This window comes from Triticum aestivum, chromosome 3B (genome assembly GCF_018294505.1).
Source record: "Triticum aestivum cultivar Chinese Spring chromosome 3B, IWGSC CS RefSeq v2.1, whole genome shotgun sequence".
In the NCBI taxonomy this organism is placed as follows: Eukaryota; Viridiplantae; Streptophyta; class Magnoliopsida; order Poales; family Poaceae; genus Triticum; species Triticum aestivum.
Window position 1 is genome coordinate 60238659 of NC_057801.1, and position 14879 is coordinate 60253537.

The 14879-nt window shown below is 43.3% G+C and overlaps 2 protein-coding genes and 1 long non-coding RNA gene across 3 annotated transcripts; all 3 read right to left on the reverse strand.

Annotated features, from left to right (window-relative positions):
- Positions 1–1354: 1354 nt before the first annotated feature.
- LOC123064752 (uncharacterized) lies at positions 1355–2678 on the reverse strand. The gene is made up of 2 exons (XR_006430791.1): positions 2491–2678; positions 1355–1495 (listed from the first exon to the last, which is right to left on the reverse strand). It is a non-coding gene; the product is annotated as an uncharacterized lncRNA (long non-coding RNA).
- A 1583-nt stretch (positions 2679–4261) lies between these two features.
- LOC123068563 (actin-related protein 5) lies at positions 4262–10697 on the reverse strand. The gene is made up of 12 exons (XM_044491167.1): positions 10456–10697; positions 10291–10361; positions 9697–9821; positions 9266–9307; positions 8448–8550; positions 8209–8318; positions 7456–7565; positions 7266–7356; positions 6631–7062; positions 6346–6464; positions 5122–5449; positions 4262–4998 (listed from the first exon to the last, which is right to left on the reverse strand). The coding sequence occupies exons 1-12, from the start codon at positions 10689–10691 to the stop codon at positions 4501–4503; spliced, it is 2265 nt and encodes a 754-aa protein (XP_044347102.1). The 5' UTR covers positions 10692–10697; the 3' UTR covers positions 4262–4500.
- A 2371-nt stretch (positions 10698–13068) lies between these two features.
- LOC123064753 (uncharacterized) lies at positions 13069–14457 on the reverse strand. The gene is made up of 4 exons (XM_044488156.1): positions 14037–14457; positions 13851–13937; positions 13597–13689; positions 13069–13475 (listed from the first exon to the last, which is right to left on the reverse strand). Exons 1-4 carry the CDS (start codon positions 14215–14217, stop codon positions 13069–13071), a joined length of 768 nt encoding a protein of 255 aa, XP_044344091.1. The 5' UTR covers positions 14218–14457.
- Positions 14458–14879: the final 422 nt, after the last annotated feature.

The window sequence follows — 14879 nt, forward strand, 5'->3', positions numbered from 1 at the left end:
GAGATCCCGGACGTCACGAGGAGTTCCAGAATGGTCCGGAGGTAAAGATTTATATATGGAAAGTTGTTGTTCGGGTTCCGGAAAAAGTTCGGGTTTTTTCGGTATTGTACCGGGAAGCTTCCAGAAGGTTCCGAAGGATTCCGAAGGGGTCCGGAGGTCCGGAAATTGTTCCACCACGTCCAATACAATAGCATGGGCTGTAGGGGGGCGCCCTAGCCTTAAGGCCTTGTTTGGTAGAAGTGGATTGGGGAGGTTTTGGGAGGGGAGAATTTCAGGGGATTGGGTGAATCCCTTCCTTCCACCCAATCCCCTCAAAACCCCTTGAATACCTAAAACCCCTCCATCCACATTCCTCTTTGTTTAAAATTTCTGTTTGGTAGGCAGAGTTTGTCATATTGACATAACATGTTGTAGAACATTTAAAAATCCAATCTTTCCAATGTAACAAACTCCCCTTACATCCTTGCTACAGAATTGTAAAGGTCACTTAATAGAAATGAGAGAAAGTTGCTCTAGGGAATAATTTAGTAACCGTTTTTCCCACCAGAAATATTGCATGACTTGAAATCAATATCTCATCAACCGATTTAGTGACAAGGAATTGTATGAAATGAAACAGCAACGATCAGGTATCAGTTGGCACCCAACATCCGATCAAAATAATTCAACAGAAAAAGTAGTACACATGTACAACAAGACGATGGAATTAAACCAAGGCCTAGCTCAATGGAAAATTGAACAGAATCATGAAAGGCAGAAGCACAAGGTTCGGAAATCAGAACAAAACAAAAATAATCTGGAGCAGATCACAGAGTGAAACAACTGACATCTTCCAAAGTGAAGCAAAGCACATTTGAAACTAACTAGAATACGGCTGGACTTCTAAAATTCTTAGAATGTGTTAAAAGCTCGCAATGAAATATTGCCCTGGAAACTAAATTCAGTAAAAACTTGACAAAGCTGATATAATACAACCTTCCATCCATACGGCAATCTGTAGTCGGTAAATCTCCAAGTCATGTCAGAACCAATGTTCGTAGACTGTCGATGTATAATCTGAGAGTGGAGAACCAATGTTGCCATAAATAAGAACCAATGGCACTTGGTTTCGCACCAATCTACTGTCAGTAGATCAAGAAACTGCAAATTTTACATTTACATTGCTACAACAACACAATCATTTTGCAGAGATTAGGAGAACCATCTAGTACCATCAAACTGCTACAGAAAATCAGCAAAATGCATCATCGGCCTACTGTCGGTGGATTATCGGCCTAAAATCTTACTGTACATTATTTATTATTACTACTATAAGGAGCACAACTGTATGGCAGAGATTAGTAACAACTATACATCACAGCAGAAATAATTTCATTACTTTTGAAGTCTCGGTTTACAAGAGGAATCACAAATTCAGTTCTTGCAACCAAAGAGCCAAGCAATAATTGGACTAAAATAAGATCAGGTTGACCTCCAGATGCTCCTGCAAATTCATCTGCAAGAAATGTCATATTACCAATAGTTGCAAGTATAGTACAGTTCTACCATGAACCTTACACTAGCAGTAGCAGCTGTTAACTAACAAACGACCACGGATATAACAACACACTTGAACCCCAACTGAATATTACAACTCAATATTACATTGGCATTATTATTTAATAATTATCACAATATGTAGAGTCGGATTACAGTTGTTTGTTTTCTCGCGCACATTTTAGGAGAAATAATTAGTTCAGGGTGTTGAGCGAAGCACAATGGTTAAACAGAGTTTCATTGATGCCCTTTTCCCTCTACAATCAGTGCTCAAAGAAGCCGGTTGTACACCAAGTTGCTGACAGGAGATTAATAAGAGCTGATGACACACTGCTCTGAATACTTTGTAATTGGCTATACAAAAGATATGAACGTTTCACAACTGGGTTGATGAAGACCCTTTCTGGAGCATAAATATTTTTTCCCTTTTTGATGATTTATGTAGGAATCAAACTGTAAAATTCCTGCTTCCGAAGATGGCCATTGCAACAATAAACTTAAAAAGCGTTTGATCATATATTTTTATTCTGCACTACAACTCCACGCATCTATGATTTACTACATATACTTACTAATGAGTACTACTGTACTAATTATTCCCAATTATGTGAACAAGGATCCAGTAGAGAAAACCAATCTTGTTGAGATGACTAGGTGAGCAGTCATCTCATTTCCTGCTACTCTGCTTCTGAGCCTGGTGCTGCTCCTGTGCAGCTGTGCGGACGTGATGGCCAACATCGAGATTGGCGACCCCCGCGGCTTTCTCCGGCGAGCAGCTGGCTAACGCAACCCGTAGAGACCGCACGGCCGCGTCCGGCCGCCCGGCCCCGAGCGCAGCGCACGCCTCGCCCATGACTCCAACACCGGCATGCTCGGTCGAGGTCTAGAACCCTAGACTATGACCAACAAAGGGGGACGGGAGGGGACGGGAGGGGGCAGTGCGGAATTACATACCAGAGAAAAGGAAGGGAGGCACTCAGGCCGGCGTGGAGGAGGCTGCGGACGGTGGCGCGTGGAGAAGCTGGTGGCGGCGGGGTGGATGAGGCGTGCGCTGCGCTCGGGGATGTGCTTCCGCGAGCCCCTCGACGAGGGTCCTGAAACGCGTGGGTAGGAGGGGATTGAAGGGGAAAGAAGAGAATTGGGCTGCGCAAACCCCGGTTACCAAACGGGCCGTCGAGTTTTTGTGGGGTTTCTGGCCCTCGCGGGGATTGTCCTCTCGAAACCTCCCGAAACCCCCTGCGCCAAACGAGGCCTAAAGGGGTATGGTAGTTAAAAAAAGTGCCTGGTTTTTCTTTTTATTACATCTTTTTAACCCATTTAACATTGGATATGCATTCTAAGTTTCTAAAAAAGTCATCCCACATGTGGTCCATTGTGACTGTTGAGTCATATGCTTCGAGGATGTCACATTTCAAGATATTCAAAAACTATTAACAGAAATTCTTTTGAAAGTCCTAAATGGTACTCCCTCTGTCTCAAAATAAGTGTCTTAATTTTATTATAACTTTGTACTAAACTTAGTACAAAGTTGAGGCACTTATTTTGGGACGGTGAGGTAGTTCTCACTCTATTTAACTCCAATCAAGGGTATTCCAAAAAATTGTAAACTACAACGCAAGTTATTCTGTATTTTTTTCGTTTTTAAGTTGTTTTAGTTACAATTGTGTTAAATTGTGATTAAAGGTAATTCATAAATTCTTAGTGGATTAATTTTAGCTTCATGTCTAGTCATTTCTCATACGTAGAACATCTGAACCTATATTTATGTTATTATAGTAAAAAGGTAAATTGCACTTTTCAAGTTTAAAGTAAACACATTAATAAAAGAGTCTAATACTATTTCAAACGGTGGAGAGAGTACTAGAATTGAATTTAAATTGAGCTTTTCAAGGATTTTTAGAATACATTTAGTTATTATGTTCAAGTTAAACTTCAAAAATTGTGTAGCATTATTTACGAATATGCCTACAAATATTTTACTTGGAGACATTAGTAACATACCTCCTCTGTCCCGAATTACTTGTCGCGAAAATGGATAACAATGGATGTATCTAAAACTAAAATACATCTATATACATCCATTTCTCTGACAAGTATTTCTGAACGGAGGGAGTAGTTGTTTTGAAATCCAAATTTCAATTGAATCGAGATAAACTAATTCAAAAATTGTAATGGGTTTGTTTTAACTCACGTGGTCTTTTCCCATCTGTAAAACCCCCTAAAACAATATTTATGTCATACTCCCTCCGTTCCTAAATATAAGCCCTTCTAAAGATTTCAATATAGACTACATACGGAGCAAAATGAGTGAATCTACACTCTAAGATATGTCAATATACGTCTGTATACAGTCCGTATTGAAATCTCTAAAAACGCTTATATTTAGAACGGAGGGAGTACTTAGGAAAAATGAATTTTAGTCTTTGAATTCAAAGTAATCATATTAAAAATTAAAATTGTATATAGGCACGATCAATTTTTGTATAATTTAATGTATAATATATTTCCTTGAAACAGTGGAAAGAGGACTAAAACTGAATTTAAATTGAGCTTTTGATAGATTTAGAATATATTATGTTGAAATTAAACCTCATAATTAAAAAATCAGGCGAAAACACGTGTGTCATTATTTAAGAATATGACTAGAAGTTACAGGGAAGACAGCTGCACGGTATATAGCAACCATAACACGAGCATCACGCTGGTACAAAACCCACATCATTCAGGACTGGCTCCAAACCTTCAAACGATACTTAGGCAGCAGAACAATTAGATTATGCTTTTTTTTGGACAAGTGCTTAGACTAAGGGTATCGATCGGTATCAATGTTTCTAAGCCAACTTAAAAGTATGTCATCTTCACAAGATGCATGATCACAAGCAAAACTATTTTTGTTCACAAGCAAGACGCATCAGTTTTTCAGTTTCTCTATACGTTAGCGGGGCACACACCAACAGAACGCTGCTACAACGTGTAGACAATATTGTAGCGATGGAACAGGCTCTCGCCGTGCTCTCTGTAATCCGCCAAGGTGAAGGTCTGCTTCCCAAACTTGCTGGAAGCCGCAAAGGCGGCAGCGCCCCGCCACGCATCCAGGATGGGGTCAGCTGCCCTCACCAGCTTCAGCGGCGCGAGGTACGGCCGGAACTGTCGGATCCCAGATTCGAGCCGAGGGATCATCCCGGGGAACAGGGAGCTGCCACCTGTGACGAGGATGGACTGGCAGAGGCGCTCCTTGACGGACTCGTCCTCCAGTAGCCTCCTGAGGGAGATGCTGACCATCTCATCGATGCCGGCCTGGTCGACTCCTATCATGCCGGGCTGGAATAGTACCTCAGGGCAGCGGAACCGCTCGATCCCAATGGCGATTCTGAAATCCTCTGCGGTGAGAGGCCGTACTTTATGAGGATCTGGAGCTGGTTCAACAGCATCATGTTTGTTCACAAATGTAGGATCCACCTCCTGCACGGGGAAGCGTCATGTTATTATGATACAATTAGTTTTAGAGTTTTTTACTTCACCAAAGAAACGTAGATATGAGAAAATGGACATCATGAATATGAAAGCATGAGAGTGGGGCCTTACCTGAATTTTTGATGCGATTCGAGCAAGCTCTGATTCATCATCATCTTTCCCATCATCATCTTCCTCATTCTCTTTGCTCATCTTTTTGTAGACCAACCAATCTTCATCTCTCATTCCAAATGTGTCCTCCCCTTTCCCTCGGTCAAATGCAGCAGTGGTGAGCAGCCGCATTCTTTCTTTCTGGGCGGCATTTAAACGCTCGCCACGGCCTACGGCGCCAGATGAATTATTGTTGCCGTTAACCTTTTGTCGCTTCCTCTGATCGACTTTCTCAGAAAGTTCTAAATATCGGGCACGGAGCTCGTCGAAATATAACTCAGGGTTCTCCCTGTGTAGTTAAGAGTGACAACATATCACAAAAGAAACAATAGAACACCTCAAGCACATCTACAACAGCTAGGGGGTACCCTATACATATCAACCAGGATGTAGAACCTATCAGCCCATAACTTTGATCTCTAAGACAGGTTGCAGAAAAGTCATACCAATTTGGAGGAAGAGCATCTTTAACACAAGATACACCACATATTGTCAAGGTAATACTAACAGTACATAGTGAGTAGCAGCACCTACTTCCCAGATTCTGCCTTTCTAGTGATGTTCTCTTATAGAAACAAAGGTTTTAAGAAACTTATAATGCATGGAAGCCAATGCAGCTCTGAGCTCAGCGATATGTGGTTGCTAGGGGGAGCTCTCCTAGAGAAAAATGACATGGTTCCACTCACCCCACCGGGGTTGTTCGAGTCTCCCACCTAGTAGTTCGATGAAAAGTTAGGGGGTTTCTTCTCTCTTAGTCTTTCTTTTATATGTGGTTACTAGTTTGCTATTATGGTAAACACTAGTTTTTCCTTCAAAATTGGTAGAAAAAAATGGTTGGAGTTACAAAATACAGAAATGTACTTTCCTCCTACAGTTTAGAATTTGATGAACATGGAACGTCTCAAAAGAACAACAAAAAATGTCAAAATGGCTTTAAGGTAGTAACTGTTTCATCAACAAGACACAATGGCATGTGATTTTGTACAGGAGGGCTTTACCATAATACAACTGTTCACAAATATAAGATGTTCTAACTTTTTTCTGAATCGGGTGAATAGAGACACATTTTAGTTTGTTTGTTCACTCATTTCAGTCCGCGTGTAGTCAATATTGGAATATCCAAAACATCTTATATTTGTGAACGGAGGGAGTAATAAATTGCAGACTGAGACTGTTGCCACTTACGTGCGCCTCTCTTCTTCTTGCTTCTCCCTCAATGCTGCCTCCTCGGCACGCCTCTGCTTGGCGCGCAGCTTGCCCTCTGTCGTGGTTTTAAGTAGTATCTGTTTTTTCTTTTCCTTTAACTGGATAAGAGCAGAAGTGGAACACAGACACAGATCAATGTTAACCATGGGAGATTACATTTATCCTAACATTAAGAAGGTGCAAGATGATCCCAAAAGCACATTAATGGAATCTCATTGTTGACTACATAACAAGTCACAGACGATAGCTTAACTAAACACATACCTGCTCTGGTGTCAACATGTCATCAGGGACAGATACAAGTGGGTACTTATCAGCTCCTGAAGCATCTGCGTTCTCCTCATTGCCATTGGACTCCCCCTTCGCTTTTCTTAGAGACTGTGTTGCTTTCAGAATATCAGACTTAATTTCCTGCTGGGAAAGGTATCCAGATCTACCCAGAATAGACGTTGTTTGCGATTCATCAGCTCCATCAAGGTGATCCATCAAATCCTCCAGGCCAGAGAGTTTTTCTTCCAGATCTGCTATCTTCTGAGACCTCTTTGCAGCAGCCATGTCTCGCAAACGTTGACCAGCCTTTTCCTTATAAGCCGCCTTCCTCGCTAGCTCTTCCTCAGATGGTGGTTCATCTCTGGGTGGGGGTACCCATGGTAGCTGCCAGTACCTAGTCTTCCCTTCAGCTTCTTCCTTGTTATTCTGCAAACTGAAGTGATCAATTCATGGTGTTGCAAGAATGTATATAATTGCTACAAACATACTTCTAGAAAGAAATTCTAAGAAAATGATAAGCAACTGGAGTGAAAAGAATGTCCTTTCTATACGAAAAACACACCGGAAATAGGAATTTGATAATTCTGAAAATTGACAAGCGAACAAAGAAATAGGTACAAATATCTTACTTTGAATATCTGCAACTCCGACATATAATCAGCAGCTATATAACAATGTTCCTTCTTCAGCTCTTCAGCCTTTTCCCATGTAAAATTTGCCCTATGCAAATGTAAAATGACTACTGTTAGACATGGAAATGGTACGGATTAGGGAAAACAAATAATACAAAGTAATTCGGAAAAATGTGCTCATACATACACGTGATAGGGATATTTAAGAGAGAGGAGCTGCCTCAGGAAATCAGTAATGTGAAATCCACCAATATTTGTTCGGCAGCATGCCCCCAGCACAGGCTGCCCTTTTAAGAACTGAAAACAGATCCAACATGGCTTTTAGTCCATAGATCAACAACTTAATTTGAAATATACAGATAGATAAACATGAGTGCTGAGACTTTTTCTTGAACATGGTCTCTGAAACAGTCAATAAGCCAAACTAATATACAGCACATTCCGTCCAAACGAAGAATTTGTTGTGCATTCATTTTGTTAGTGTTTCAGGGGGGGCATGTCAAGGAACAGAATCTCACTGTGTAATGCATCAAAGTATGTTGTCTAACATGGAGGAGTATATAAGCAGATACTCATGGAGAGAGTGCCAGAACAATATTGTTCACTCAAGCTCTCCACAGTAACCCAATAGGTGAAGGCATCTTTTTGACTGAAGTTGTGGAGCTGGGAGCAGAAAAGGGGACAGCGCATGCCTGGACAGCAACACATAATCTACGGTAGCATCTGTTTCTTTTTATTCATTTTATTCAACATATGATCTACTGTAAAATGTCCCTGTTTATCCAGTTAGAAACTTAAAATTCAAATACAGTCAATGGTATTTCCTCCTAAACAGATGTAATTGTACTCATTTCATGGTATCTGACAAAAGGAGACACATGAAATGACTTGTATGTTGCACACAGTTGGAGAAAGCCGTATCTTGAAGAAACAAACTTACTGGAACAACATGGCATGTTCCAAATTCACACGAAATAGCCAACCCATCTTCTCCACAGTTTCCAAGCTTCTGATTGTACTTGTAGCTAAATACATCATCGATACCAAAAGCTGAAATGAAGATAGTAAGAGAAAACATTAGTACTTATGCTTCTATCAACTGTGCTACTGCAATACTATACTAACAGATGCGGTTCATAAGTCATAACAAAAGCACATAAAGATCACAAAAGACATTACCAACGGATGGCACACCATATGTCTCGAAAAGAAGTTCAGACATTCGTGCTCGAGAAAAGGATGGATTGCACTCACACTCTGTCATAAGAATGGGATGGCCCACCTGACCGGTATTAAAACAAATAATAGTTAGATTTCAACAGTATGAAACAATTATTTGTTTATATGAAAAAACTTTAGGTTGTCAAATAATTGTTTATAAAGAAAAAACTAAGCTGTGAAGTTTAAAGATACACGTAAAATATAAGTTACTCATCTTTCAAGTCAATAACTATCAGATTTAGAACTATGAGACTAAATGAACTGATGTGTAGGGTTTTCAGTTTTCACTTTACAGATTCATTGCATGAGAATAGCAAACTACTAGCTTCGGAATACCAACTCTTCCTGCGTTATTCCTTAGCATTCATTGCTATAAGTGGAAAAACTGGTGAAATGAGATAATTGTCCATGCTTGTCATTTACCGATAAACGTCCATGCATACTTCACTGTTTCTGTTCACCTTGCTTATGCTCAGAGGCTAAGACTAAAGTTCTTTCCCAAAGCCCTTATCACGTTGTTTGACTTCCACTCACTAGAAAAATGTTTCCTACTCCCTAGTCCCCACTACACATACTACACTGGTAACTAGAATTGTAAATTGACATGCATAACCAACCCCTGGTTCCTTCTTTTTTTATTCAACAGGACTAACTACGTAAAAGTTACTTATTTATCAGGTGCAAAGTAAAAGACAAGCCACCAAACCAAGGAAGAAAAGAAAAATAAGACTAAAGGAAATTATTCAAGAGACATGTGTTGACACAGGTAAATTTACCTCTGATGTGGCACCTAATCGGTCAAAAGCATAATCGAGAATCTGCAACATTCAAATAATACCAGATCAAAAAGGTTAATAAGTACAATGACTTGTCTGTTACAAAAGTGCATTTTGAAGTTCTTTATCAACTCAAAATCACAAGGGGCACAGATCGAATTTTTACTTAAGCATTGAATATGTGTCTTTCTGATATTTTAACACTCGTATGAAGTCTTTCCAATATGATCAGTATCAAGCATATAGTCAAGACCTAAGAGTTGCAGATTCCTAAAAAATGCAAAAATTAGAAGTGCACTCTGGAGAAAGGATGACAGGCCACATTGACTGCCCAGTCTATCCATTTGAAGCCTAAAAACGCATAATAAACCATTTGCTGATCTCGCTGACAAATCAAAAAACAGGAAGATAATGTCGTAGGAGTGACCCACATATTCCATGTACTCGAACTGATAGACGACATCATCATCGAACGCTGAGCGAATTGATGTCCGTGTGCAGTCAAAGTACTTCATTAGAGCTGGATCAGTGTCTCCTACAACTGTCACAGTTTCACCTGTTGAATCGGAAACAAACTGCAATCAGTTAAAATATGAGAATTTGCTCCAATCCTCTTACAAGTCCATCAACTGAAACGAGCATAACTGATTCAAAATAAAGTGATGCCCATTTTGTATATTCAGAAAACCATGAACATTGCAGTCAACTCGCACAATTGCAAATATATTTCTACAGACATCTGACTTGAAAACGCTTTCAGAATCACTGACAGTAAGTAAACCAAAGTATCATAAAAAAAATACACAAAACGTATATCAATCTAAAAGGATACGCCCAATTTCGGTGCATCACGACAAAGCCAAGTCTCATGAACAGCACCCAGTCACCAACGGAATGCCACGATGAACTTATGAAACCGCGAGCGGCATTGCGCCAACGAGCCGCAACGACGTGAAATCCAAACGCATTCGCATCAGGCAACCACATGAGTTGAAATTCCTAAACGCGCACCGCGCGCTACGTACCAGAGCTGCGGTGGCGAGGCCTCTGCACGATGTTGCGGAAGGAGACGCGCGGCTCCGCCTCGCCAGCCCACCTGCAAGCAACGGAGCAAACCAGGCGGCGCGTTAGGGTTAGGGTTTCGGGGAGTTCCGGGGGCGGCGGCGGAGGGGGGAGAGGGGGGCTCCTACCCGATGCGGAAGGTGGAGGCGCCGTTGTCGATGACGATGGGGGCGGAGTCCGGGAAGCGCGCGAAGTCGGTCTCCCGCGGCGCGCGGCAGACCGACGACATCTCGCCGGGCGGCGGCGGGAGGGGTGTCGCCGGAGGCGGAGGGGATTGGGGAGGAAGGGGTTTGGTAACTTGGGCTGCGTCGTCCTCTCCGCGAGCTCGCGCTGTGCTGTGGAAGCAGAGAGGCAAAAGGGTCATTCACGGAAAACCCCCTCTGCTCTCGCGTAATTATTGGTTATGAATTTATGAAACGTTTTAACTAACGGTTTTGTAAACATCATGTGCCTGAAAATTTTGTGTGGCGTCGGTCATCTTTTGCAAAGCGCAGCGTGAGGCTGAAGATGACGTCAGGAGCACCAGCGACGAGATCCGGCCACGGTGAGACCGAGTCGTGTACGAGCAGGAGCGATAGCCGACGGGAGCGAGTCCCAAACTTAACCAAGGGGGCCGGGTCGCCGGAGCTGTCCACCAGGGCGGAGCTTAGGGGGGTTGCCTAGGCGGTTGGGGTCGAGGGGGGATGGGGCGGCGATGAGGTCCGTGGGTGTGGAGGCCCACGGTCAGGACTGGGTCGGAGGGCGGTTGCATAAGGGTTGCTCGATTGGATCTTGTGTTAAGTAAAATGGTAGGAGGAGGAAGACGACCTTCAAGCTGTTGAATGTGACTGGTGTGAATAGGTTTTCCAGGCACCTAAAGTATATGCACTCCCTTTAACTAAACAAATCGTGCTTTTTTCTTTCTTCTGGAAATGCCAAATGCCATATGTCAAAGTCCATCGATTCTTACAAGGTCATCTTCAAAGATATTAGAAACTACACAATATTCATTGGAAATTTGATGTCGTGAACGAAGCTCGATGCCGCATCTGGGCCTCCGAAATACCAACGGAGCTAGGGAACGTGGTTGACAAAGCGAGAAGCCGGTCGGAGACACAAGGTGTGAGGAACAATGATCTGGGAAACAGATCATCGTCCTGGAGAAAAAGGCGACGAAGAGGCATGGACGACCACCCTATATCTGGCCAGACTAATCCGCGGAGACATAAACTCACAAGCTCCACGACCATGTCGAAAAATGGTCGAATGTCACCGGTTAGAGAAGGAGTTAGAGGACCAAGACACAAAGGGGCACTATCCACTCAACCGAAATACACCTCCAAAGATCCCCTACATAACATGAAGACACGACCAAATCCACTACTCTAGAAGGGCGGCAACAATACGATCCTCCACCCTCCTCTATGCCACTGATGAGGGGCCAGGAGCCGAAGAAACCTTAGTCCTGATATGCATGACATCATCCTTGGGTAACATAATTATAATCCTAAGAGGCCTAACTACAACTCGACCCCCCGCAAAAAAAACTACAACTAGATAACGCAAATCCGGGTCTCCACCACTCCCACCACCGAAGCAAAAGTGGAGGAGGGACCATGACCTAACTGGTGGAGAGTGGTGGCAACTAGAGTTTCTAGACAGGGGTGTAAATTAAAAAGGAGCACCCCCGTGCCTCACATGCAAAATCAAACTTTTTCATATGCGCTTTTTCCAAACATTACTGAACCAATATTTCAAATTTTAAACCATGCAATGAAGTCGTTAACACCAAATTCTATCTTTTGATTGAGCCTGTTGAGGTTTTCTTTTGGCATTGGGGTGAGTTCTGCCAATCCCTCCGTGTTTAAGAACTTCTAAAAAATTATCCACTTCATTTATGAATGGACATACATTTTCCCAAAACTACCCACTTTCATTGCAATTTATGAACATGAGTTCTTTTTTTAATTCTTATCCATATGTTCTCCATGTTTCTTATATAAACATCTATGTCGTCTCAGTATCTTTCTTATGACATCACTAACCATGGGTTAGTGAAACACAAGCTATTTTGACATTAGGATTCCCAAACGAACACAGAGATTACAGGTGTACTTTGAATTTTCAATAGAGCTAAAGTGTGTAAAATGGATGCATCTTTTACTCATGAAAAACTCGACGTCAAACTTGATGTACGTAGTGTTATTTGAATAACGAGGTTCACTTTTCATACACGTATTTTTTGATCCAATTGTTTAATTACATGCCAAGCAGGGAATTGCACAATATAAATGTTTTCCCGGTCACAATAAAAAAGATCAGCAAAAAAGATATGACTCACCGTTTCGTCACCAAAAGCCTTGAGAAAGTAGAATACATTTTTCATGTTCAAAAAATGTTGAAACAATATACACTTTTTTTAGCGCTTGAAACAATATAGCCATACATATGAGTGTATACTACATATTCGTTTTTATTGACTAGACAAATTGTAATCTGACAGTGAATAGTGCATGTGATAGAAATGTATGATGCTTTCATGCAGCTCGCATAAAAACGCATTTCGTCATGAAACTAAAATATGCATTATACATGCATATTTACACGTATGTTGTTCCAGAATCCTTTGAAACTACAAAAATCTGATTTTTCAAAATTCAGGCTCCATGTTGCCCAGGAGCCACAAGCAATTTCTGGCAAAAGCTGAATTACAAAAAAAAAAGCTTGAGCTTTCATCAATCATGCACAAAACATAGCTCTGCTCAACCAGCCTGCCACGGGTTGGTACCCAAGAATTCTCTTACAATGATCGCTATCAGTACGCAGGCAACAAAACAGATCGGGTGCAACTCCGGCCGGTCATCCAGAAACTGCACAAGCTGCTGCAGGGGATGATGCTTCTGCTCCTGCTCCTGCTCCTGCTCCTGCTTCTTGCTCCTCCTCCTGTTCTCCTGCTTCTTTCTCCTCCTCATCTTCTTCCTCTCCTTCCGCCGGTTCGCTCGAGGGTCGGGGTTGGGATCGGATACATATTGCGGCAATTCTCGAAATACATCGGCATTGTCCATTGGATTGCCCATGTCTCCTCTTCTTTCTTCTTCGTCTTCTTCACAGTAGCCGTAGCGGGCTTCGCCGTAGTAGGACTGGGCGCACCAAGTTCCGATGCCGTTTCCTGATTCCAACAAGAGCTCAGTTAAAACAGATCTTGCCGAGCCGACGGCCGGGAAGGGAAGATCAAATGGTTGAGATGTAGTATCTGCAAAAGCACTATATATGCTAGTAAAACAGGCTACCTTGGTCGCTCCCCTCTTCATCAGAAAAGACTTGCCCTCCTTCTCCATAGAAGGGCAAGGCATACCCCTCAAGGGACTCGGCGCACCAATAATCTGGGACAGGAGCTGAATTAGGACGACTAATCTTGCTGGACCAACAGCCCGGGAGGGGAGATCGAATGATCTAAGCACTATGCTAGTAAAACTTCTCTCTCAAAAAAAAATTACTCTATATGCTAGTAAAACAAGTTCACCTTGCATGTATTCACTCTCACCTTCATCAGAAAAGTTCTGATTATTACTACCAATACTGTCTGTGTCGGCAGTATTATCAGCTGCTGTTTCAGCCTCCATGCTTGCACCTGATCAAACACAAAGCGAACCAAAAACTCATTGGACTGCTTGTAGTTTATCGCCGGGTAGTAAATCAATCATGTACGTGTGGAGAAATTATGTAGTACCTAGTGCCATGATGATGTCGCCGTCGAGGTACTTGGGGAAGGCGCACGGGAAGTACATCGTGACGGCGTAGCCCGTCTCGGTAGAAACCAGGACCAGCGCCTCCGTCACCGCGCGTCTCATGTCGACGGCGACGACCCAGGCCGTGCCGTCGCCGGTTCTACCACCACTCCTGGCCAACATGTAAAGAAGGTCGTCGTCGTGCACGCCCAACGTTGGGATGAGGAACTCTAGGTTCCTCAGCTCCAGCTTCTGGGTCTCCTCGTCCAGCAGCTCCGGCAGCAGAGCGGAGTAGCTCGGGTCGACTGAGACGTCGTCGACGTCAACGGTGCATCGCCTGCGCCAGTCGTCCCAACTTACCCTCCTGCACCATGTGGTGGCTCTCCAGCTTTTGCCGGTGGTCCTGCAGTTTGGATCGTTGAAATCGATCTCAGACGAACTTGATCAGGTCGCCGGAGCAGACGACGTCGCAGAAGTACTCCGGGGTGTAGTAAGGGTTGTCATCGTCTTTCCTGTCGGTGATGCGGGCCCTCGACGCCGGGAACGGGATGAATTTGACGATGGGACGCTTGTCGAACAGGTTGCAGGCAAGGAGGATGCCGCACACGAGGTCGACCCAGCCCACCGAGCTCCTTCCCACGGCGACCTGCTTGGAGCTGCCATGGCCGTGACGGTCGAACAGCGCCTGGTCGGACTTGGACAGGTGGAGCGGCGCCGCCTTGCGTCTGTTCCACGCGTTCGTCTCCGACGAGAAGACGAACACGTAGCACTGCCGGGTCCGGCCGTGGGACTTGTCCGGCTCGTGGTGGAGCAAGGCCACGGCGTAGCGCCCGCCGTCGCCGCAG

What these genes read in the sequence shown, in the direction of transcription:
- LOC123064753 (XM_044488156.1), bottom strand. Translation starts at nt 14,217, where the DNA reads ATGTTGGCCAGGAGTGGTGGTAGAACCGGCGACGGCACGGCCTGGGTC. An exon ending in CGACATCATCATGGCACTAG is followed by an intron (nt 13,938 to 14,036) that starts GTACTACATAAT and finishes GTGTTTGATCAG; the next exon opens with GTGCAAGCATGGAGGCTGAA. An exon ending in TCAGAACTTTTCTGATGAAG is followed by an intron (nt 13,690 to 13,850) that starts GTGAGAGTGAAT and finishes CTCCTGTCCCAG; the next exon opens with ATTATTGGTGCGCCGAGTCC.
- LOC123068563 (XM_044491167.1), bottom strand. Translation starts at nt 10,691, where the DNA reads ATGACCCTTTTGCCTCTCTGCTTCCACAGCACAGCGCGAGCTCGCGGA. An exon ending in GCCTCCACCTTCCGCATCGG is followed by an intron (nt 10,362 to 10,455) that starts GTAGGAGCCCCC and finishes CGTTGCTTGCAG; the next exon opens with GTGGGCTGGCGAGGCGGAGC. An exon ending in CGGAGTTGCAGATATTCAAA is followed by an intron (nt 7,063 to 7,265) that starts GTAAGATATTTG and finishes TTCAGTTTGCAG; the next exon opens with AATAACAAGGAAGAAGCTGA.